The sequence below is a fragment of the Hypanus sabinus genome, chromosome 16 (assembly GCF_030144855.1).
Source record: "Hypanus sabinus isolate sHypSab1 chromosome 16, sHypSab1.hap1, whole genome shotgun sequence".
Lineage (NCBI taxonomy): Eukaryota > Metazoa > Chordata > Chondrichthyes > Myliobatiformes > Dasyatidae > Hypanus > Hypanus sabinus.
Window position 1 is genome coordinate 22,815,775 of NC_082721.1, and position 25,950 is coordinate 22,841,724.

General features: G+C 40.5%; 1 protein-coding gene and 1 long non-coding RNA gene across 6 annotated transcripts in view; one reads left to right on the plus strand and one right to left on the minus strand.

Moving 5' to 3' along the window:
* Positions 1-3,596, minus strand: part of LOC132406069 (uncharacterized) — a 46,476-nt gene extending 42,880 nt beyond the window's left edge. The window contains exon 1 of the long non-coding RNA XR_009516050.1: positions 3,493-3,596. This is a non-coding gene — a long non-coding RNA (uncharacterized LOC132406069). The remainder of the gene's footprint in view (positions 1-3,492) is intronic.
* Positions 1,733-24,446, plus strand: LOC132406067 (zinc transporter ZIP3-like). Of its 5 annotated transcripts, XM_059991260.1 has the most exons (4): positions 1,733-1,750; positions 3,182-3,232; positions 7,213-7,619; positions 19,691-24,446. In XM_059991260.1, the coding sequence occupies exons 3-4, from the start codon at positions 7,413-7,415 to the stop codon at positions 20,429-20,431; spliced, it is 948 nt and encodes a 315-aa protein (XP_059847243.1). In that variant the 5' UTR covers positions 1,733-1,750; positions 3,182-3,232; positions 7,213-7,412; the 3' UTR covers positions 20,432-24,446. The 5 variants fall into 5 exon arrangements, with proteins under 5 accessions (XP_059847243.1, XP_059847239.1, XP_059847240.1 ...); XM_059991256.1 differs by lacking the exon at positions 1,733-1,750 and having other exon boundaries at positions 3,182-3,273; XM_059991257.1 differs by lacking the exons at positions 1,733-1,750; positions 3,182-3,232 and adding an exon at positions 3,734-3,759.
* The last annotated feature ends 1,504 nt before the right edge of the window (positions 24,447-25,950 follow it).

Consider the following 25,950-nt stretch of genomic DNA (forward strand, 5'->3'; position numbering starts at 1 on the left):
ACAATTTTTCCCTAAACAACCTCAACATTTTCCTGAGAACATTTGTTCTCAATTTGCACTCCCAAGTTCCTGCCTGATAGCACCATAATTTGCTTTCTCCCAGTTAAATACTTTTCCATACTGTCTGCCCCTATTCTTGTCCAAAGCAATGCTAAAAGTCACTGTATCTGAAATGCTCACCCACCAAAAGATCTGTCACCTGACCAGGTTCTTTGCCTCGGACTAGATGCAATATGGCCTCTCCTCTAGTAAGATCATAAGACATAGGAGCAGAATTAGGCCACCTGGCCCATTGAGTCTGCTCTGCCATTCAATTATGGCTGATCATTTTTAAAAATCTGCTCCTCAACCCCAGTTCCCGGTCTTCTCCCCGTATTCTTTGATGCCACGTCCACAGCTGCATGTAGCAACATATTCCACAAATTCACCACCCTTTGGCTGAAGAAATTTCTCCACATCTCTGTTTTGAAGCGCGCCCCTCTATCTTGAGGTGTGCCCTCTTATTCTAGACTCTCCCACCATGGGAAACATCCTTTCCACATCTACTTTGCCTAGGCCTTTCAACATTTGAAAGGTTTCAATGAGATCCCCCCTCATCCTTCTGAATGCCAGCAAGTACAGATTCAGAGCCATCAAACGTTCCTCGTATGACAACCCTTTAATTCCTTATTCACCTGTCTATATATTGTGTCAAGGATCCTTCCTGCACACATCTAAAAAAACTCTTCCCCAGCTAAACCTCTTGCTCTAAGGAGGTGCCAATCAATGTTAGTGAAGTTGAAGTCACTGATGGCAAAACCCTGCTCCCTGTTATTTTTGCGCCTTTCCAAAATCTGCCTACTGATCTGGTCCACAATGACCTTTTTGTATGGGGGCGGGGGAATAGAATACCCCCAATAGAATGAATGTTCCCTTCCTATTTCTGACTTCTACTGACACTGATTCTACAATCTCTCCATGATATTTCCCCTTTCAGCAGCTGCAATAATATCCCCAATTAGCAATGCCACTCCCCTGCCACTTTACCTCCCTCCCTGTTCCCTTTGAAACTTCCCTGGAACAGGCAGCAGCTATTCCTGGCCTTGTGATAGCCAAATCTCCTTAATAGCCACAAGATTGGAGATCAGTGCACTGCTCCATGCTCCCAAGTTCATCAATCCAATACTTCTCTCATTAAAGTAAACACAATTTAACCCACTCAACTGACTGCATTTATGGCCTGTCCTCTGCTGATCCTCCATCAACAGTGCCTCAACTTATACAGCAATGAAGAAAGAAAGCAAAACTTACTAGAAACTCACCTTGGCCTCTACCTCATCTTGCCAAAGCCTCAGTCCCCACTCTAACCCTGCCAACTCAAGCAATATGTTTTGGTCAAGATTGTCTCACCCCCTCAAAACCAGGAACTTACTCTTGGCTTGAAATTCTTGTGCAGCACTGTTATGTAATAGTATAACTCCAGAATTCCAGAATCTTCAGACTGCTTGAGCCAGACTGGCTTTATAGACCATTGAATAATACTCCTATTAATACCCAACCCACTTTTAATTTTTAAAAGAGTAGCTTTGTCCCAGTTACAATGAATCATACTGTGTGGCTAGGCATTGCTCAAATACCATCTATAAATTTACTGTTGGTATAACCATGGAGACAAGAAGGCGTACAGGAATGAGATATGTCAACTAGTGGAGTAACAACCTGGCACTCAATGTCAGTAAGACGAAAGAGCTGATTGTGGACTTCAGGAAGGGTAAGACGAAGGAACACATACCAATTCTCATAGAGGGATCAGAAGTGGAGAGAGTGAGCAGTTTCAAGTTCCTGGGTGTCAAGGTCTCTGAGGATTTAACCTGGTCCCAACATATCGATGTAGTTATAAAGAAGGCAAGACAGTGACTATACTTCATCAGGAATTTGGAGAGATTTGGTATGTCAACAAAAATACTAAAGAACATCTATAGATGTATTGTGGAGAGCATTCTGACAGGTTGCATCACTGTCTGGTATGTGGGGGGGGTGGGGTGGCTACTGCACAGGACTGAAAGAATCTGCAGAGGGTCGTAAATTTAGTCAACTCCATCTTGGGTACTAGCCTTCAAAGTACCTAGGACATCTTCAAGGAGCAGTGTCTCAGAAAGACAGCCTCCATTATTAAGGATCCCCCTGGCACCCAAGCATGCCCTTTTCTCACTGTTACCATCAGGTAGGAGGTACAGAAGCCTGAAGGCACACACTCAGCGATTCAGGAACAGCTTCTTCCCCTCTGCCATCTTATTTCTGAATGAACCTATGAACACTACCTGACTACTTTTTTACACTACTTAAATATACTTACAGTTCTTTTTAATATTATTGTATACTGCATTGTACTGCTGCCACAAAGACATCAAATTTCCTGACATATGCCAGTGATATTAGGGAGGGAGTGAAGGAAACAAGGCCCTATTAGTGAAGTGCTGAACCACTGGGATTTCCAAACAACGAACGGTAGATTATCTGAGTTTTGCTGTACAACGTACAAGGTATCATGCATTGTGGTGTAAATGTTTTGCATTTCTTCCAGCAGTCCCAATTTTAATCTTAGCCTAATCACAGGACAATTTACAAAGACCAAATAACCTACTAACCAGTACATCACATCTTTGGACTGTGGGAGGAAACTGGAGCACCTGAAGGAAACTCACGCGGTCACGGGGAGAAGGTACAAACAGGCAGCCGCAGGAATTGAACCTAGGTCGCTAGTATTGTAGTGTGTTGTGCTAACCCCTGTGCTAAAATAATTTCAGGAATCTAAAGTATTTGCACACCCAATGAATGCTGTGTTGTTTCCAAACAGAAATTGCTATGCAAACAAGGATCACAGCATTAAACATCTAACCCGTTCAACCAGATTTTGTTTCTTGAGTTACCAATCATCTTTCAGATAGAAGTCCTGCCTGCTCTCTTGTACTGAAGTAAAATATGGTATGCTATTATTTTGAGAAAGTAATTACTGAGACTTCCGTGAACATTTATCCCTGTATCTACAACCCAAATATAATTATTACTCTACCAGTGCACGTAATGGCCAAGTCGGCGAAATAAGAACCACATTTCAAAAATACTTCATTAACTACAAAATACTGGGATATTTTGAAAGGGCATCGGCACGAAATGTCGACTCTTTTTTTCTTTCCCACAGATGCTACCTGACCTGCTGAGTTACTCTCATTACTCAAGATGTTTGGAAAAGGTACGCGAGAGGCGCTGTAAATAACAATACAGTATACATCAGTAAGTTCAGCTTTTGTGTAACTATAACTGAAGACAAATAAATGTCAAATGAAATAATTTATGCCCATAAAAGACTAACTAGAATTTGCGACCATCCCCAACCTGACGTTTGCAAAGAACCAAGCTTCAAGTTCTGACCGGAACAAGAATTCTCCACCACCGGAAATTAATCGCCAACACTAAGGAACGCAGAGAGATTTAGGTCACAAATAGCCTTACAATTAATTATTCCATAACTGGGACCCTCACGTGTCCTATCGTTGGAGTTCGCACTTGGATTCATTTTTTTTTAAAGTGTAAGTCCTCCCGAACTGTAAATTAACGTGGGATGAGGCAAGCGTTGCTCGGGAGATACCTGAGGGGGAGGGCGTTTCACTGACTGACAGGGCGGTGCAACCAATAACCGACTCCAGTGAGTTTTTCGCGACGCCGAGCGTCCAATCAGGATTCAAACGCTCATCCGGGCTGCCAGCGGTGGAGAGGCAGGTCAGTGCGACCGACCCGTGCTGAGGGAGGGGAGGTCATTCAGTCCGGAGGCAGTGAGCAGGTTGATTGAGGATGGTCGAGGTTTCCTGAATACGACAAGCAGGGAACTGTTTGACCTTAGGTGGTGATTTCTTGAGCGTGGCATCACCTGAAAAAGGGGGTGGGGGTGGTGTTCTTGAGTGCGACAGATAATGACCCGTTTGGACGTGAGTGCTGTCAGTTTGTAGTGAGGCATTTTTGGCAAATGGGGATTAAAAAAAAGTTATTTGACAGTAGGTGGTGTCTGCCACTAAAGGCTTGAACACGAGAGACACGATTTGTTTGGACAGAGTATAACTATCGAGAGTTTCCTCAACACAAGAAGAAAGCTATTTGACTATGATATAAGTGGGCATTGCTCTTTGGTCTTTTTTTAAGATGTCAGCTTTTTGAACGATTTAACTGTGAGGTAGTGTCATTCTTCCTGAGTTCAAGAGATAGGGAGTTTTTACCGTGGAGGTCAACATTGTGGGGAAGGGGGCTTCTAGGTACAAGAAATAAGAACTGTTTGATAGCAGGTGCATATTGTAAGTAGTATCCTGAATGTAAAAACAATAAGCAGTTGTTTAACAATAGGTGGGGTATGGCCTGTTGGGTACAAATGCTAAGGGAGCATCCTGCAGCGGCATCACCGATAGAACATTCTGAATGTATGAGGCAGAGAATTATTTGACAGTGAAAGTCATCACCCTAGTGCAAAAGGGAATTTGACTATTGGGCACATAATCATGTGCTGTTTGACAGTGGAGCCTTGACCATTGAAAGATCTTCCTGAATATAATGTGGTTAAGTTAGATTTGATAGTACACATATGAGATGAAGAATGAGGGTGTCTGAAGTATAAATTATTGAAAGACATTTTGGAGTCAGCAAGGGTTATCTCTGATATTTAAACATCTTACCCACTGAAAATATGGCATCTAGATGCCTGTCATTCCAGTTACTGTGCTATGTATGTCCATTTGATAATAAGAATTAATGTAAGTGGAATGGCGAGATGTGCAATTTATATGCTACTGATTCTCCAGAAGTTATTATGGAATAGAAATCAGCAATTTATTTTGCACTTTGCACTCTATTTACTTGAAATCACAAGGCAAGTTTGGAAGTTGGTGGAAAACCAGCAGTGAGATCCCTAAAACAGTTTCCAGGTCAATAGATCTATCTCCAAGAATTTGTGAAATCACTGGTGTTGTTTTTCTGAAATAAAACCATAAAAAGTCAGAATGGGAGTAGGCCATTCGTTTTCTTGAACCGGCTCTGCTGTTCATTAGGGTCATGGATGGTCCAATATTCCTTGTCCGCTCAGCACTTTATTCTCTTATGATAATCTCTATACAAGGACTCTGCTTCCACAACTTTTTATGGCAGAGTTCCAAAGAATTAATCCCCCTGAAAAAAATTATTCTTCATTTTATTCCCTCTTTCTAGGACCATGCTCTCTGGACCTGAGATGTCCAGTGGGAAAACATCTCAGCATTTACTCCCTGTACTTAACTGCCTGTTATGCCTGCTGGTATTTAGGGCAGCAGTGAATGTCCTCCATTACTGGCAGTGTTCAGGGCATCCTTCATCGTGCCTGTAGCTTCCTTTTGGGTTTTCACTATTGTCAGCCATGCAAGTCCCAGATGGAGGTTCAGGAATACCATCGCACGCAGATGTCGAAACACTGCTGTTCCCGTTGTTTGACCAGTCAGGGTTGTTAGCCCTGAGTTGAACCCCCGCACCTGGAGGGTTGGTGGACTACTCTTAGTCTGGCCTCTAGCTTTTGACCTGTTTGGCATAGCTGACCCAACCAAGAGCCAAAGCATAAAGCCCTGACTCCAGCCAATGTAGCTGCCTGGGTCATTGAGGCATGCAAGCCCCCTAACCATGATAAGGTTGTGGTTCTCTTGAAGGATTTACTGTTTATGCCTCAAGAATCTTCTTATAAGAATATAAAATCCTTATACATGATTATATTCTCTTAATATAAAAAGAGTCTCAACCTATTTATCCTTGTGGGACTGTTTTGAATGAAACTTATTTCAACTGCTTCCACTGAAATAATCTTTCCCTATATAGGGGGACTAAAGGTGTTTGCAGTACTTCTGATATAGTCTTACTAATGCCTTGTGTGCCTAGTATGACTTGCTGCTTTCATTCTTTAACTGTCTTGAAGGGAGAACCAATATTCTACCAGCCTTCCCTATGACCAGCCATAATTGTGTGCTTGTTTCATGCTGCAGGACTCTCAAACCCATCAGTGCTGGAGATTTTTTTGTGGTATTCCTCTCTTTAAATAATCTCTCCTCTTTTTATCTTTACCAAATGAGAAAAGCTTCACATTTTCACACATAATACTCAATATGCCAAATTTTTTTGCCCACTCCTTAAGATTAGATGCTATTAACACCGCAAAGCATTTAACAAAGAATTGAATGCTACCAGTTTTATGCCAATTTTAATGCCTGAGTAGTGGAGTAATTTCAAAACCCCTATTTTTCCTATGTTGTTGCCAATACTCTAAAAATACATTGTTGTTGGTGTTCTGGAATTAGAAAAGGGAAGTGATGTTTCACACTTTTCTGACCATTACCCAGCAGTTCTAGCCACAAAACTGTTAGTCAAAGGTTATTAACACTTTGCCTTGGACTAACCAGCTAATCATTGCCACTTAGATGGGAGCTCATGAGAAGTTCCTTCCTGCTGGAGGGTAGCAGCACTGTTGCTGCTAAAGTATTAGGCAATTATTTGGAATTGAGGATAATGTATTTTCACCAAGGTTTTCTGAGTTCTGTTTCAGAAGTCTAGTGTTGGGCATGTAAGCATAGGGGCCTATCCAACATAGCCAAGTCATTGTTAGAGTCATTGAAAGGTACAGCACAGAAACAGGCCCTTTTTTCCATTTAGTCCATGCCAAACCATTTAAACTGCCTACTCCCATCAACCTGCACTGAGACCAGAGCCTTCCATACTCCTACCATCCATGTATCTATCCAAATTTCTCTTAAACATTGAAATCAAGCTTGCATGCACCAGTTGTGCTGGCAGCTCATTCCACACTTTCTACCACCAAAGGGTATTACAGTTTTCCTTCAGAAGCCGCCTTCTAGTATGAAAGGAATGGAGTGATGTCTTGTAGGATTTTATGCGACCTGTAGATTCGATGGTTAATAAATAATATACTATTTGAGCCTATTACTTTCTCATTTTTGTAGAGTGTGCTGTCTTTTCCATTTTTCAATGTTACAGCCTTGCCTATCAAAAACTACATTTCGTGTCTTTCTTTTAATACTGCCCTCCTCTTCCCCATCCACTGGGACCTGAAGGAGGAATGTAATATCAATCAGTGATCTGCAAAAGAAAAATTCTTTACAAGCATGTGTAGAAGATTTTTTTTGTCATAATTTTGATTTTTTTTATCTTCCCTAGTTGGAATGAAATTGGAAACATTGTCACACCACTGGAGAGGATCCTTAATACAATTGTGTTGTCCTTGTGACGAAAGAAAAGATGGCTGAAAACAGCAGACAACAGCATAGCTAAAACATTAAAAAAAAACAAAGTCAACAATCTTTACTGTGTGGCTGAATTCACTCTGTGAGCAAAGGGCTCACTGCTTGTGTTCAACGATGAATGTTTTGGTAATTAAGCTTCTCTGCATGGTTGTGGTCTTCATCCTGATGATGTTGGGTTCCTTGATTCCTGTTCGGATCATACAAGCCAACCATGAGAAAATGCACAAGTCCAGGAGGCTGCTGTCAGTCTGCAGTTCCTTTGGTGGTGGAGTCTTTCTGGCAACCTGCTTTAATGCTTTGCTGCCGGTTGTGAGGGAAAAGGTGAGAGCATTTACTTTTAATTGTATTGATAGATTAAGACCATGAGCAGTAGTTTTTTTTAACAAGTAAAGGTTTCAAATAGGATGAAGATCTAACTTATCAGGTTAGGTAACACACACAAAATGCTGAAGAAACTCAGCAGGTCAGGCAACACCTATGAAAAGGAATAAAGAGTCAAAGTTTTGGTCAGAGAACCTTCTTCAGGATTGAAAAGGAAGGGGGAAGATGCCAGAATAAAAAGGTGGGGGAGAGGAAGGAGGCTAGCTAGGTGAAAGGTGAAGCCAGGTGGGTGGAAAGATAAAGTGGTGGAGAAGAAGGAAAAGGAGAGGAGAGTGGACCATAGGGGAAAGGAAAGGAGTAGGGCACCCAGCGTGAAGTGATGGGCAGGTGAGAAGAGGTAAAAGGCCAGATTGGGGAGTGGAAGAAGAGGGAAGGGGGAGGGAGAATATCTTTACTGGAAGGAGAAATTGATATTAATGCCATCAGGTTGGAGGCTACCGATACAGAATATAAGGTGTTGCTCTTCCAACTCTGGGGGTGGCCTCATAGTGGCACAAGAGGAGGCCATGGGCAAACATGTCGAAATAGGAATTGGAATTAAAATTTTAGGCCACCGGCAAGTTCCACTCATTGCAGATGGAGTGGCTCCTCAATTTTTGATGGGTCTCACCAATGTAGAGAAGGCTACATCAGTGATGAAAGATCTTGGCCCAAAATGTCGACTATTCCTATTCATAGATGCTGCCTGTCCTGCTGTGTTTCTCCAGCATTTTGTGTGTGTTACTGTAGATTTCCAGCATCTTCAGAATCCCTTGTATTTATTACCAAACTAGGAAGTGATTTAGCAGAAGTATTCTGGAAATAGCTACAAAGGTTAATCAGTGTCTCTAATGGAAGGTGGTTAAGGATAAATGTGCCAGCAAAGTAAAAGGCGGAGGCTCTAAATCTGGAGCTGCTTGAATGACTAGGTGCATGGAGGATAACATAAGGCAAAACAGAAACTTGTGTCAAAAAGCAGAAGCTAAATATAGTTAGTATATATATAGAAATTACAAGGGTAAAACCAATGGAACATCAGGAAAACACCTTGAGGACATAAAACAGATATTGGCCTGTAAAATTAAAGAGAATGCAGAAATGAATCAAGAAGAGAGCTAATAAAAGAGTGGAATCTAATTAGATAATCTCTGTGTGGAGGCGGAGGATGTGAGCAAGGCTATTGATGAATACTTTGTGCCAAACTTCACCAAATGAAAAGAACACGATGATGGTGTAGCTGGAGAAGAGTGTGAAATATTGGCCAGGGTAAAGATAATAATAGAGCAAATGTAGGGGAGTTAGCATCTTTGAGAGTGGTTGAATCATGCAGCTCAGATGAAATTTATTCCAGGGTGAAAAAGGAAATGGGGTGGGCGGAATTGCAAAAGCACTTACTAGCATTTTTCAGGCAGTTGTGGTTTGATGTGAGTGGACTGCAGGACGACTAATCTTATATTATTGTTTAAAAAGGAACAAAGGGTAAACCGAGTAATTACAGGCCACGGTGTTTTAACTTTGAGTTAACTTTTGAGGAGATTATTGGAATTGACTTTGAAGGCAAACCTTAAAAGTTTCAGTTAGAAAAGCGCAGATTCATATTGGATTTGTTAGGGAAAGATCGTGTCTGATTAGCAAACTGTTTTGAGAAGGTAATAAGGTAGGTTGATGAAAGATGTGAGATTGATGTCAGCCTGGATTTCAGCAAGACTTTTGAATGTCACACATAAAGGCTGGTCATAGAGCAAAGGACAGTACGGCATGGGAGCTCAGTACAGCCTACCATATCTGTGCCAAGCATGATGCCAAATTAAAATAATTCCTTCTGCCTACACATTATCCATATCCTTCCAGAAACTGAATATTCATTTGCCACTTATAAGCCTCTTTAAATGTCATCCCTAGAACCCACCACTATTTTTAAAAAAGGACACTTGCCCCATATAACTCCTTTAATCTTTCTCCTTCTCACATTAATGACTTGCCTGCTAATATTTGACATTTTTACCCTTGAAAAAAAGATTTGAGCTGTCTATCTGTCCTTGCCCCTGATAATTTTATAAACTATCATTGTGTTTAAATTTATAAACCTCTCAGCTTCCAACATTCCAGAGAAAATAATTAAAGTTTGCCCAACCTCTCCTTGTAGCTAATATTCTCTAAACCAGCTATCATCATGATATACTGGAGATATCATCCAAATATCTCCTGGATCATCCTGGAGAGATAATCCAGATATAATCTCTCTGCACTCAGAGTGCAGTCTCTCTGCACTTCTTCCAAAGCCTTCACTTTTTTCATATAATGAGGCAACTAGAGCTGCACGTGGTATTCCAAATGCAGTCTAACCAAAAGTTTCATACAACTACATTAGGATTTACTAACCCCTATTCTCTAAGGCACTAGCAATGAAGGCAAACATTCCATATGCCTTCTTTACCACTCTATGTGCTTGCATTGCCATCTTCAGGGATGTATAGACTTGGACCCCAAGATCTCTCCAAGTTATTTTTGAGGGAAATTGTGCTCCTCCAGCAATTACAAATTCAATATTGCCGAGATGTAGGACATCAGCAAGGAGCTTCAACTATTCCCAAATCCCTACAGTTCTGATATTCTGTTCTGTTATATTACTTCTGTTAATTGTCATGCATTAAATATATCTTTTTCCCTTGCATCAAAAGTTAAAATTCCATGGGATCCAATGTATTACAGAAGATTGGATCTGGAAATGTCTCAGATATGAAGTGAAGAGAATTGATTAATTTTTTTTGGTGTGACTGAAAGGCTGTTACTGGTGGAGTTCTGCGGAGCTCAGTTTTCAGCTCCACACTTTCAATAATATAGCATAATGATTAAGACCTGATCGTTCTCCATGATAATTATATTTTCAGTTATTACAAAATTTGTATGCAGTTGACAATGAAGAAGAAAGCTCTAGGCTGATCATTTGGGCAGATCATTTGTGATATGAGGGCATGCTTTTGGAGGGATGCAACGAGGCAAGGGAATACACCATGAGAGTGATATTGAGAGTATGAAGGAACATAGGGACCTTGGACTGGATGTACATCAACAGCAATAAAATGGTTAGCAAATATACAGGATGCTTTCCTTTCAGCCAAGGCACGAGGTAGACCACAGCTTGAGTAGTGTGTATATTACTTGGCATCGCTTTGCAGTAAAGATAGTGATTACATTGATGAAGGGGCAGAAAAGGGTTTAAAAAGATTTTCCTGGGACTTGTAAGTAGTAGCTTTGAGAAATCACTGAACATGTTTTCTTTAGAGCAGTAGAGGCTGAGGGGAGACTTAACTGGATTGTATAGAATTAGAACATAGAAACATAGAAAACCTACAGCACAGTGCAGGCCCTTCACACCACAACACTGTGCTGAACATGTACTTACTTTAGAAATTACTGAAATTACCCATAGCCCTCTATTTTTCTAAGCTCCATCTACCTATCCATGAGTCTCTTAAAAGACACCTCCACCACTGGCGCCGACAGCCCGTTCCACACACTCACCACTCTATGCGTTACAAAAACTTACATCTCCTCTGTACCTTCTTCCAAGCACCTTAAAACTATGCCCTCTCATGCTAGCCATTTCAGCCCTGGGAAAAAGCCTCTGACTACCCACACAATCAATGCCTCTCATCATCTTGTACATCTCTATCAGGTTATCTCTCATCCTCCGTCAAGGAGAAAAGGCCAAGTTCATTCAACCTATTCTCAAAAGGCAAGCTCCCCAATCCAGGCAACATCCTTGTAAATCTCCTCTGTACCCTTTCTATAGTTTCCACATCCTTCCTGTAGTGAGGTGACCAGAACTGATCACAGTACTCCAAGTGGGGTCTGACCAGAGTCCTATACATTAACTCAATCCCAAGGTTGATGAAGGCCACTTCTCAGCCCAGTTTTGCATCCTATCAATGTCCCACTGTAATCTCTGACAGCCCTTCACACTATCCACAACACCCCCAACCTTTGTGTCATCAGCAAATTTACTAACCCATCCCTCCACTTCCTCATCCAGGTCATTTATAAAAATCACAAAGAGAAGGGGTCCTAGAACACATCCTTGAGACACACAACTGGTCGCTGATAGCCATGCTGAATATGACCCATCTACAACCACTCTTTGCCTTCTATAGGCAAGCCAATTCTGGATCCACAAAGCAAGGTCCCCTTGGATCCCATGCCTCCTTAATTTCTCAATAAGCCTTGCATGGGGTACCTTATCAGATGCCTTGCGGAAATCCATATGCACTACATCTACTACTCTCTCTTCATCAATGTGTTTAGTCATATCCTCAAAAAAATTCAATCCGGCTCGTAAGGCATGACCTGCCTTTGACAAAGCCATGCTGACTATTCCTAATTATATTATGCATCTCCAAGTGGTCATAAATCTTGCCTCACAGGATCTTCTCCATCAATTTACCAACCACTGAAGTAAGACTCACTGGTCTATAATTTCCAGGGCTATCTCTAACCCCTTTCTTGAATAAGAGAACAACATCTGCAACCCTCCAATCCTCTGGAACCTCTCCCGTCCCCATTGATGATGCAATGATCATTGCCAGAGGCTCAGCAAACTCCTCCCTCACCTCTCACAGTAGCCTGGGGTATATCTCGTCCAATACTGGTGACTTATCCAACAAAATGCTTTCCAGCACATCCTCTTTCTTAATGTCTATATGCTCAAGCTTTTCAGTCCACTGTAAGTCATCCCTACAATTGCCAAGGTCCTATTCCGTAGTGAATACTGAAGCTAAGTATTCATAAAGTACCTCCGCTACCATTTCCAGTTCTATACACATTTTTCCATTGTCACATTTGTTTGGTCCTGTACTTTCATGTCTTAACCTCTTGCTCTTCACATACTTGTAGAATGCCTTGGGGTTTTTCTTAATCCTGCTCGCCAAGGCCTTCTCATGGCCCCTTCTGGCTTTCCTAATTTCTTTGTTAAGATCTATCCTGCTAGCCTTATAATCTTCTAGATCTCTATTATTACCTAGTTTTTTGAACCTTTTGTAAGCTGCTTTTCTTGACTAGATTTTCAACAGCCTTTGTACACCATGGTATCTGTACCTTACCATCCTTTCCTCGTCTCATTGGAATGTACCTATGCAGAATGCCAAGCATATATCCCCTGAACATTTGCCACATGTCTACCGTACATTTCCTTGAGGACACCTGTTTCCAATTTATACTTACAAGTTCCTGCCTGATAGCTTCATATTTCCCCTTACTCCAATTAAACATTTTCCTAATTTGCCTGCTCCTATCTCCCTCCAATGCTATTGTAAAGGAGATAGAATTATGATCACTCTCTCCAAAATCCTCTCCCACTGAGAGACCTGACACCTGACCAGGTTCATTTCCCAATACCAGATCAAGCACAGCCTCTCCTCTTTTAGGCTTATCTACTTATTGTGTCAGGAAACCTTCCCAAACGCACCTAACAAACTCCACCCCATCTAAACCCTTTACTCCAGGGAGATGCCAATCAATATTGGGGAAATTAAAATCTCCCATCATGAATGCCCTGTTATTATTGCACTGTTCCAGAATCTGTCTCCCTATCTGCTCCTCGATGTCTCTGTTACTATTGCGTGGTCTATAAAAACACCTAGTGGAGTTATTGACCCCTTCCTGTTTCTAACTTCCACCCACAGAGACTCCGTAGACAATGTCTCCATTACTTCCTCCTTCTCTCCAGCTGTGACACTTAACACTGATCAGCAGTGCTTTGCCCCCACCCCTTTTGCTCCTCTCCCTGTCCTTTCTGAAACATCTAAAGCCTGGCACTCTAAGTAGCCATTCCTGCCCGAGCCATCTAAGTCTCTGTAATGGCCACAACATCATAGATCCATACTGATTCACGCTCTAAGCTCATCCGCTTTGTTCATGATACTCCTTGCATTAAAATAGACACATCTCAAACCATCAGTCTGAGCGCATCCCTTCTCAATCACTTGCCTGTCCTTCCTCTCACACTGCTTACAAGCTTTCTCTATTTGTGAGCTAACCACCCTTTCCTTTGTCTCTTCAGTTTGGGTCCCACTCCCCAGCAATTCTAGTTTAAACTCTCCCCAATAGCCTTAGCAAACCTTCCTGCCAAGATATTGATCCCCCTTGGATTTAAGTGCAACCCATTACCCCAAAAGAGGTCCCAATGCTCCAGAAATCTGAATTCCTGCCCCTTGCTCCAATCTCTCAGCCACGCATTTATCCTCCACCTCATCCTATTTCTATACTCACTGTCATGTGGTGCAGGCAGTAATTCTACCCTTGTGGTTCTGCTTCTCAGCTTCTTTCCTAACTCCCTGTAGTCTGTTTTCAGGACCTCCTTCCTTTTCCTACCTATGTTGTTAGTACCAATATGTACCATGACCTCTGGCTGTTCACATCCCCACTTCAGGATATTGTGGATGTGATCAGAAACATCCTGGACCCTGGCACTTGGGGGGCAAACTACCATCTGTATTTCTTTCTGTCCACAGAATCACCTGTCTGACCCCCTAACTATAGAGTTCCCTATCACTGCTGCCATCCTCTTCTTTTCGCTGCCCTTCTGAGCCACAGGGCCAGACTCTGTGCCGGAGGGTCAGCCACTGTTGCCCCCTTCCCCCACCCTAACCAACAGAATAATGAGGAATCCAGAAAGAATAAATAGGAAGGTCCTATTTCCAATGTCAAAGCAGTCAAAAAACAGGAGATATAGATTTTAAATAATCGGTGAACAGATTGGAAAGAAGATAAGGAAAACTTAGTTTTTTGCAACTAGCGAATTTCAGGGGTCTGGAACTTATGCTTGAAAGAATAGTTTTTAACAAAAGTACTTGGATGTGCATTTAAAATAATAATAACCCTGCAGAGCAATGAACCATGTGCCATTAGGAGGTGGTTAGCTATGTCATAAATTTTCTTCCTTATGCAAAGGTAGATTATAATCATTTGCAAACCAGAATTCATTTGTTAAATCATAAGGATTCCTGGAAGTAATATAATAAAATTCTTGGAAAATCTTTGAGAACATTGTGGTTCACCTTGAAGAACCCATAGTACAATGATTTGCTTAATATCTTTTTCATATCTTGTCAATGGAATTAGATTTGATGATCATCTTGACTGTGTTTATTAAGTAAGTTCTGAGTGGGTTTCTATTTCAGCCAAAACAGGGAAGTGTTTAATCCATTGCTTGTTAGAAGGTTAGCGCTGAAATTCAGTAAATGTGAGATTATTGTGCTGTTAACCTCCCATTTACCTTGACTCATGCCTATTTATTTTAAACTTTTTTGAAATTAAGCTCTTTAATGCATACTCTCAGTGGCTAGTTTATTAGTTACACTTTTAAACCAGCTTGTTAATGCAAATATCTAATCAGTCAATCATGTGGCAGCAAGCAACTCTATGCATAAAAGCATGCAAACATAGTCAAGAGGTTCAGACCAAACATCAGGCTAGGGAAGAAATGTGATCTGAGTGTTTCTGACCGAGGAATGATAGTTGGTGCCAGACGGGGCGGTTTGATTATCTCAGAAACTACTAACTCCAGGGATTTTCACACACAGCAGTCTCTGGAGTTTACAGTAAATGGTGTGAAAAACAAAACAAAAAATCAATGATCAGCAGTTCTGTGGACGAAAATGCCTTGTAAATGAGAAAGGTCAGACGAGACTGGTTCAAGCTGATGTGAAGCTGACAGTAGCTCAACTAACCATTTGTTACAGTACAGGTGTGCAGAAGAGTATTTCAGAATCCACAACGCGTTGAACCTTGAAGTGCATGGGCTATAGCAGCAGAAGACCACATCAGGTTCTACTCCTGTACACAATAAAGTGGCCACTGAGTGTAGCTTTTCCATTCTGCTGTCCTTCAAAAAGCAAATATTGTTTATTGTTCAGACTCATGTTCTGTGATTTAGCAGTGTTTTAAAATTTTCATTTTTGTCTTCAAATCTTTCTATCTTCTTTCCAATCCCATCTCTGTAACTTTCCGTAGCTCTTGAGATCTTTGCTTCTCCATTAATACCTATCTACAAATTGACAATTTTAATCCCTGGCTATGCCTGCAGCTGAATGGTATGCAGGTTTGAGAACTGCCAGTATAAACCTCTCTACCTTGATGTTCTCCTTTAAGATTCTCAAAAAAACTATCTTGGGTCATCCTTTTGGTCATCTACCCTTCTATTTTATAAAAAGTAGTGGATATCTCCCAGTCCATCATGGGTAAAGCCCATTGCACCACTGAGGACATGAACATGAAACGCTGATGCAGAAAAGCAATATCTATCATCAATGACTTATCCTCTACCACCCTGGCCATTCTGTCTTCTCACTGCTGCCATCAGAAAGAAGGCATAGGAGTCTCAGGATTCAGGAACAGTTATTACCTCTCAATCATCAGGCACTTGAACCAAAGGGGATACCGGTAATTTCACTCAACATCACTTACCCCATCATTGAAATGCTTCCACCACCTGTGAACTCACTTTCAAGGACTCTTCATCTCATGTTCTCAATAATTATTGCTTATTTATTTATATTGTAATTGTTATTATTTCTTTCTTTTTGTATTTGCACAGTTTGTTGTCTTTTGAAAACTAATTGAACGCCCAAGTTGGTGTGGGCTTTCATTGATTCTGTTATGATTATTATTATATGGATTTATTGAGAATGCCGGCAAGAAAGTGAATCTCAGGGTTGTATGTGGTGACATATATGTTATGTGATAATACATTTATTTTGAGCTTTGAACTTTATGTGCTAAGTGCCCATATACATTTAATATTACCCCTATGAAATGCATTTAGATGTTTTGATATGTCAACATTGCTCTCTCAGTAAAGTTACTCGGTACTGTGCATCAACTCTACCTATCCACAGTGTACAGTTTCCCACAGTGGTCAGTGCATCAGTCTGTTTATCAAACAAAGCCAATGCCAATAATCTATAAGTAGTCTCTAAATAAACCAAAAGAGTGGTTTCCAATCTTAAAGGCAAAAATACCTGCATTCAGTTTTACAGTTGCATTTTTCTTGCTGTGAGTTGTTGCTTGTGTCATTGTTACCTGTCCACACTCCTGGGAAGTTTGGTGAGATATTATGCTATGCTAAACGCAGTTTGTTATGGCAACAGTGAAATAGCTTATCCATCCACACAAGGAATTGTTATTCACTTTCTAGTGAATGTTGAAGTTGTTTTGAACATTCACAGGAAGTTGGCTCGCCACTTGGCAGGAAAGTTAATTGAACATTGTTTGCAGTGACCCATCTATTGGGAGTCTGAAGTCTGGAGATGGCCAGATAGACTGAAACACTTCTTTTTCCAATCTTGTATATTCCTACATTTCCTCTGCTTTGAAGGATGGCTTAAATTTGGGAAGTTCATTGCATAAATCCAAATAAGATGAAGTTGTCACTCTGGTCAGGGGATATTCATGCTTGGACCATAAGACATGGAGAAAATTTTGCATTCTGCATACCAATTGCTGCTAATTCACAGGATAGAGCCAGATTAAAATTCAATGTATTTTTAACAGTAAAACACTTCCCTTAACATAGAGCTTTTCTCCTCCCTGTTCCCTTCAGCCTTGTGATATCTTTGAGCAAAGGTGACTTTGGGTTCAATAACAAATTTTGATGCACCTAAAGCTAAGTATGAGGATGGCAGAAATCTGATACACATAGGCAGTGCTCTGAAAGTTAAGGAGAAAAAAACACAGTACATATTTTATTTCCATGACCTTTCTGAGGGTGCCTGGTTTGAATACAGTATTTGCAGCAGTTTTATTGAAAGTGTGTGACACTTATGTTGTGAATGGTGATGCATTTAAAGAAAGTAAGTATGACAGGGGTTTGGTGGAATCGATAAAGAGACTTAAATTTGTTTACCCTGATATACCATATAATTCCAAGGAAGAGCAGTGCCCTGTTGTGGATGTGTAGAACTAATTTAAGAAAGTTTAAGTGCAATTTGCTTGAACTTCCCCCACAACACTTAGCCCATCTCTGCCTCCCACCCACAAATTTTGCCAAGAAAGGATAAAACTTCTATTGGTGCTGGTTTGAAAGGTTGCTTCATGATCTAAAGCATAACATAAACTACACAAATACTAACTCTGAAAATCTTGTAATTACTTTGTGGTTTATAATCACACTGAGCTTCACTCCTAAGCCACTGGGACAAAGCTCCATTAGCAGAAGGAGTCTGTTTATGCCACACCTGTGATTCTTAGAGGCATGATGCAACTTGCCCTGAATAGCTAGACAAAACGCTGGGAGTTCCTTGCTAAATGTCCTCACTTTATCTCCTGAGAAGCTCAGGATAATGAAAGGAACTGGATATTGAGTGTGATAACCCATGCAGTCTAAAATATTCACTTCCAGTGTTGGGTGCAATTGGCCTAGGAAAGGGGCACCAGCATAACTGACATGTTTTAATTTTTATTTTTATTTAGAGATACAGCACAGAATAGGCCCTTTTGGCCCTTCGAGCCACACCATTCAGAAACCCTGGACAACCCAATTTAACCCTAACCTAATCACAGGATAATTTGCAATGACCAATTAACCTGCCCGGTACATCTTTGGACTATGGGAGAAAGCTGGAGCACTCAGAATACCCACACATTTCAAGGAAAAGGATGTACAGATTTCTTACAGAGAATGCCAGGATTGAACTCTGCACTTTGACACCCCAGGCTGTAATAGTGTCACACTAACTGCAGTGCTACTGTGGAACCTGAAAACCCTTATCACGCTTTCCTTCCACTATTTTGCTTCAGTCCTGACTCTTTTTGACGGCCAGATGAGCACGTTCTAGAGTAGTATTGAAATTGCTGGGCTTCTGTCCAGAGGCATGTTGACTGGGGAATTTAGATGCATATAGATGAAGTTATCTTTAGTGACCATGAAACCACTGGATTATTGGTAATTAATGTTCTTTCAGAGAAGAAGCTCTTCAGCCTATATGTGACTCCAATCAATACGATTGACTCTTAACTGCCTTTTGAAAGCGCCAAGCAAACAAGAATTCAGTGGTCATTTGGAAAGTGGGCAGTAAGTGTTGGCCACGCTGGTGGAAAAAAAATGTAAAAGTTAATTTGCAACAAGTACTGTTCAGTTTCGCACCACATTTGTTTTTCAGAATAAGGTTGATTGTGACTGACATTAGTTGAGACATCTGTTGTTTTGTGGCAGCAGTACAGTGCAGGCATAGCAAATTACTGTAAGTTATAATAAATAAAGCAAAAGAGGAATGGTGAGATAGCATTGATGGATCGTTCAGAAATCTAATGGCAAAGAGAAAGAAGCCGTTTATGAAATGTTGGGCGTGTGTCTTCAGGCTCCTGTACTACCTCCTTGTTGGCAGTAATGTGAAGAAGATGTGTTCCAGATGATGAGGGTCCTTAATGATGGATGCCTGTTCTTGAGGCACCACCCTTTAAGGATGGTTTTAATGGTAGGGAGGCTTGTGCCCATGGTGGAGAGCTGACTCAGTCTACAACCCTCTGAAACCTACTACAAACCTGTGCATTGGTGCCTTCATACCAGATGGTGAGGTAATTATGTCGGGACAGCAATTGCATAATGGTTCTGCTGTTTTAATTACATCTCCATTGACCCATCTTTACGTATTACCTTTGACATAATCTTAAACTATCATCCTTTCTTATTTTCATTCTCCAGCTTTCACCCTTAAATCCTTCTCATTTATTTATTTATTCCTGGCCTACTTTTCTGGTCTGTGAACCTAACACATCTATAATTTTTTTTTCTAATTTAGTCAATAACTTAAAGGCAAAATATGAACCCTTTCTCTTAACTGGCTGAACATATCCAATGTCTTCTATTTTTATTGTTGGAAGTCACTTGGCTTGCTGCTCAATTTAAAATTTTGTACCATAAACATAATTTCCTAAAAATAAAGACATGAAGTGGTGGAAGTGTTCAACAAGCCAGGCAGTATTTGTAGGAAATATAAGTTTTATTAAATTTTTCCTGTTTTAATTTCCCATTGTAGGTTCAAGAGCTTCTTTCAATCGGAAAAATATCAACTGACTACCCACTAAGTGAGACGACAATGATGCTGGGTTTCTTCTTGACTATCTTTATCGAACAGTTGATTCTGACATTTCGAAAGGAGAGGCCATCATACATAGACTTGGAGATGTTCAATGCCGGATCTGAGGGGGGCAGTGATTCCGAGCATGAGAGCCCCTTCATTTCATCAGGACGAGGTCAAAGCAACTTCTATAGGCACAGATCCCATTCACATTGCCATTCATTGAATGTGTCCGAGGTGTCCCATTCTAGCCCTTTGCGCTTGCTCAGCCTGGTATTTGCTCTGTCTGCACACTCTGTATTTGAGGGTTTGGCACTGGGTCTGCAAGAAAAAGCGGCAAAAGTGATCAACCTGTTTATTGGAGTGGCAGTGCATGAGACACTAGCTGCTGTGGCGTTGGGAGTGAGCATGGCGAAAGGAGCACTGCCGATGAAAGACGCCCTGAAGCTAGCTCTGATGGTTAGTGCAATGATACCAACCGGGATAGGCATTGGGATGGGCATCCAGAGTGCCAACAGCCTGGGTAGCCACATCGCGTCAGTCCTGCTGCAGGGTTTTGCTGCAGGAACATTTCTATTTGTCACTTTCTTCGAAATTCTGGTTAATGAATTTGAAGACAAGCATGACCGCCTTCTGAAAGTCCTTTCACTGATCATGGGCTATGGACTGCTGGCTGGGCTCGTCTTTCTAAAGTGGTGACTACTTGTCTCGGTTCCGTTGCGACGTCATTAAGGCATGCGCGCAGGTTAGACAAGATGGTTAGTTGTATCCTCAACTTGTGTGTTATCTTTTGACCTATTATTCCATCTATGGTTAATATTAGAGTCACTGTTGCTGTTGTGAATATTTAATTGGATTGATGTTTACCACAAGTATACTGTGCAAGTTTGCCACTGGGCTCAGTGTATTGAATGCAGATCACCAGAAAGCGTTTTAAAAGAAATATTTAAGCTATTGCACTGTAATAATGTGTTGGTATATTTCCTGTGGTGTTCTTAATTAATACAAAATTGCTTCCATCTGTAGGTCAGCCTAACATTATATAACTCAAGTAGTCCCTCTGGAAAAGTACAATCACAGCTGGGAATTTTCAAGTTCAGTCAGGGATTTCACACACATCATCACAATTTAGTGAAACCCTAATGATAGCCTGCTGAATTCATTGGTGCATGTTTGCTGTATGAGGTTTAACTTATTTACAGGGTTTTTAAAGTCTTCACATTGAATTCCTTAATGAACTTAAGTAGTGCTTCAGCACAAAATCTATTTATAAACATTTAACTGCTCCAGAATGCTTTCCAACTAAAATACAATAGCCCAATGAATTTTTTCTAACACTACTGAACACTGTACACCAGTATTGAAACCAAGATACTCCACAGGAATCATTCATTTTTCACCTTGTACTACCAATCACACAGCAGGGGTTTCATATTCCTGACTCCAGCTGTGTTGACACACTCAGCTTGGTTGGGTCGATAACAATTACATTTTTTCTTTCTGTCTTTGGATGAGAGAGAGGAACATCTGCCAAGGTTCTAACCACGGATCCCTGTAGCTTGATACAAAATGGGAAACGACTAATTTCCCATCTCTTCCTTCCCATTGTCTTTTAGCACTGATTACCTCCAACAGCCAGTTAAATGAACTACAAGTTGTTGCAAAATGGTGGCAGGGCATGAAGAATGTGTAAATCTGTATGGATTGAGAGTGGAAGGCTGTTATTTTCAGCTTTATGCTGGACACTTTGAAATTTGTTAATTATTAAACAACCAGTTTCTCCTTGATCTCACTATGTGAGACTCTCAAGAAGGAGCACTAACCACCAGTGGTGTAGAAGAGTTGAACTACCTTGCACAGCTGAGGTCTGAGTACTTCTATTAATTCAGTTTACCCTTTGTGATGTGATTTTGAACCTTACCAAGCATCAGTTTCATTCCTACTTATTAGTATAAAGCTCTCCAAATTTTGCTCTGCATTCACTGTTTTCCCCACAGTGAGGGCCTCGTCATTAATTTCATTCCCACAAAGTCACAGATGGAGAAGCTTCAACATAAATTTCTGTTCAGTGACCCCTGTTGGAAACTGTACATTTGCACAGCAGGTGATAACAGATTTGAGCACTCCTTTTGTAGTATTAACAGCATTTTCAAGAGAGAGTACATCATTAGCACTGTATAGATGCACAAAGTATTGTTATGTCAGGGGAGGGCATCCTCAGTTGGTGAAAGCTCGCACTAATGATCGGTGCTTTAGAGAAAAATAGTGCTGTTTGTAACTTATTTTTAACCGAGGTTTCTTATGGTCTTTGCTTTCTAAAAAGGAGCTATCCAGGAAATAATTCCAGCAGATGTGGCAGGAACTCCACACAATGTTTGTAAATTTACGGAAGGACAGTGTTTCCTGTGGATGGGTTTGGCAGAAGCTCTGAGGAGTGTAATTGCCCTCTTGGGCAAAAAGCTGTTGCCTGTGCATTGCTTCACTGCGCCTCACAGAAGTAGCTTGTCACTATATGTAAATTCCTGAGTAATCTCAGTCAGTGATTTAGGACCAAGTTGGTTTCCTCCATTAATGTGAGCATGAAAAACCTTTGATGTATTTTATTTCAAACACGAGGATTTTATTTCCTTGTATTTTATTTCCTCTGTTTTGTCCCTGAAGGCACAGACCCCTGAGAAGTGTAAATTGTACTACTTTCAAGTAGGCCTAGGCTACATCCATACTAGACCGGATAATTTTGAAAACGCCGGTTTCGCGTAAAAACGATAGGCGTCCACACTATGCGTTTTTGAAAATATCTCTATCCACACTGAAATGGAGATTTCGGCGAATCTCCTCCTCCTGCGCATGTGCAGGACACATCTACCAAAAACAAGCGACATGTTTGGTGTCAAATCTCGCCATAAAAGTGCGCGTTTGTGTAGTTACAGTCTAGAAAAACTTAAAACGACGGACAGCTGTTGGCTCTCATGCAGGAGAACTTAAAACTAAAAAAACACAAATACTGGAGCGTCCGACGGCAACCGACAGGGAGTTCACGGACAGATTGACCCAGCTGACGACGAACATTGAAAAACTGACTAACTCTGGTACATTAATAAAGCACTCTGTTAAATGTATAAAACATGTCTGCATCAGTATTATCTTGTATTTCCATACAATGTTACATTTGGCTGTTACACATCTATTGTCAGAGAAGTACTTGCATAAATAGGTAAACCACCTTCATATAAGCAAGGACAGAAAACAGGGCAAAGTGAGTACAGTATACTTATTTGTTCAGTAAGTTATGGGTCGAAGTATTTGGTGAGTAAATTTCTAACTCTTCTGGCTTCAGTCTCTTTACCATCTGTTCTGAAATTGTTAGGTTGCGTTCAAGAAAACAATGAAATAGCGCGCTGCCGTCTGATAGCGTTTTCAAAAGTCTCCAGTTACCCCGTCCACACTGATCTGCCCGAGCAGCATTTTCAAAAATACCCACCCTGGAAAGCGTTTCTGAAAAGCTCTGATTTCGGGGATGAAAACGCCATTTTATTGCGGATGGAGGGTAAAAACGAAGAGAAAAGGCTTCGGTTACTGATTTATCCGGCGTAGTGTGGATGTAGCCCTAGTCTGTGGCTTGAGGGTTTAGACATTGTGTCAGTAGTTTGTTTAACAAGGGAAGAATTGAATGCTTTTGTCCACTTAAAGGTAACTGAATGTCAAGTATGTAAATAAAAGCTCTTTACTGTAAAAGCTCTTCAATGTTAATAGCAGAGAAGTGGTCCACATAGCTTGATAGTCTTTTTGTATTTTGTACAAAAAACTTAAACAGATTATGGAATCTGTCTGTTTAAATACCATGGGTGACTGAATTTATATTGGGAGGCAGTGTGGAGCACCATTTAACTGTGCTTTGAGAGAAACTGATATGTTTTTTATATAAGTGCTGCAGGCATTGATTTATTCTACCAACATTACAGTATATTTGCAAGACAGTGATGTAGTTCTAAGAAATGTCTTTGTGAATGACATTTGAAAGACATAATGAAGTGTGAATCAATGCAGGGTTTTCATGTGCTCTCATTGAGGAGCAATTGATTTTGATAGATTTGCCTTTTAGTGGAGGGTTGGCAGTATCTTCATACCCAATGAAAAACTGATATTCTGTTATGTATTTGTTATGCTCTGTTCTATAGTGGTGCCAATGGAACTTGTGTTTATTCAATGGTATATAATGCTGTTCTTGAGCTTATGTTCTTTAGGCTGTAGTGTATTGTTTCCTGATGGAGCCCTGTAATAGAGGAGAGCTGTGGAGTGTGACATAATTAGTATGCTTTCTCATAATTTAAAGGATTAAAAAGTAGATCAATATAGATTAGGATGTTTCTGGATTTCGTTATATATGTGTGTGTGTATATATATATATACACAGTATATGTATATTTGGTCAATGGAACTGACAACTGTTATTCTTTTGCACACAAAAAAAGGTAAGTGATTTCTCCCTGAGCAAAGTAGAAAAAAATCAAATGTTTCCATCTGCTGGTCCAGTGATCCTTGCTGTTGACTGATTACTTATGAACCAATAATTGTGGATGGCCATGGCACTCACTAATGCAAGGCCCTGCTGGTTGGAGGCATACATTAATAGCCCTTTTGGTAATATACTACACAACAGCTGACATTTGTGGAGCTAAAGACCAGTATGAATCAATACCTTCGGAGGAGGATTTTATTCGTCAATTGAGTGTAAAGGCCAACACTAAAGCATAAAGTCTCCACCTGCTTCCATAAACAGATTGGGCCCTGACTGTACTGAAGCTGCGCATAAGTACAAAGAAGATTGTACTCTGAACCTTGGGTATATTTGTAATGTAAAATGCCTGCAATTGTTGCCTTAAATGGCAATGGACTTATTTATGGATATAATTGTTACTCTGGATTTTCAGCATCTGCAGGATCTCTTGTGTTTGTGGATATAGTTGTATTGTTTGTGTAAATATGTTCCTGATAATGTTTAAAGTGTATTCTTTCTCCCAACAGTCCAAATCTGTCAATGAAGTGTTATAATTATGTCATTTTTCATCTGTTCATCTTTGCACTTGTACTCAAGTTATTTTTGTTCTCTGTAACCTCCATGACTGGGAGGAAAGTCGGAAAACTGAAAACCTCTAAACAACATTCTTTGTTAATTAAAAATGAAGATGCAGTAGTTAAAGGGAAACTTTGGGCCAAATACATGAATGAAGACATTAATTATCATCCAGAGAAATTTGAAAATCTTGCTTTCTTGCTTTTTTAGAAATTTGTTAACTATGACCTATTAAATGTAAGTGATTTTTATGGTAACGGTTTCAATCTGTAGTTTTGTACTTATCCTCTATTTTCACAGCCATTCCCTATTTTGTGCTGCCCTCTCATGATGCCTTGGACTAACCATGCATCTAATGATCCTCCAGAGCAGAAGTGTGTACTGCTTTTGTCTAGTACTTTTATGATCCTCCACAGCAACCTGGTCAGAAGAGAAGTGCCATACTAAGAGCAATACTTCCTGGGCAAGAAAACATTATCATTGGTCTCAATGTGTCAATAACTTTTGTGATCAATTACAATATTGTGTGAGAGAAAGTGTGTTTTTAATCTCTTTATAATACCAGTGACTAGACCATCAGTGATTGACCTGCCCTGCATATCAATGGAAATCTTTCCCATTATCATTGTGCGCTTCTGAAATAAATTTCATAATTGCATTTTAGGTCACTAATAGTATGAAACTTTTATGCATTTCTCATAGTGAAATTCATGTCCACTTTGCAGAGGTTTCCTCCCTTTCATCAATAGTTCTGTAAGACCCTCTTTCATTATTCCCCCTTTGTGATTTATTGCTTGCCAGTTCCTACCTCATTCCTCCCTCTCACCTCTATATACTGGCTCTTTACACTCTCAGTCTTGATGTAGGGACATGACCCAAAAAGTCGACCAACCTTTTGCCTTCTCAGATGTTATTCGACCTGCTGAGTTCCCCAAGCAATTTGATTGTTTTTGCCCCAGATAACAGCATTTGTAATCTCTTGTGTTTCCATTTTACTACCCTGTGCAAAGTTTCTCCAAGTTATGCCCACTCTCCTCTCATCAACAAGAGTTCTGGGAGACCCTCTCTAACTGCTCCCCTTCTGGGGTTTATCGCTTGGCCACCTCTGCTTCACCAATCCCTTTCACCTCTTTATATTAGCTAT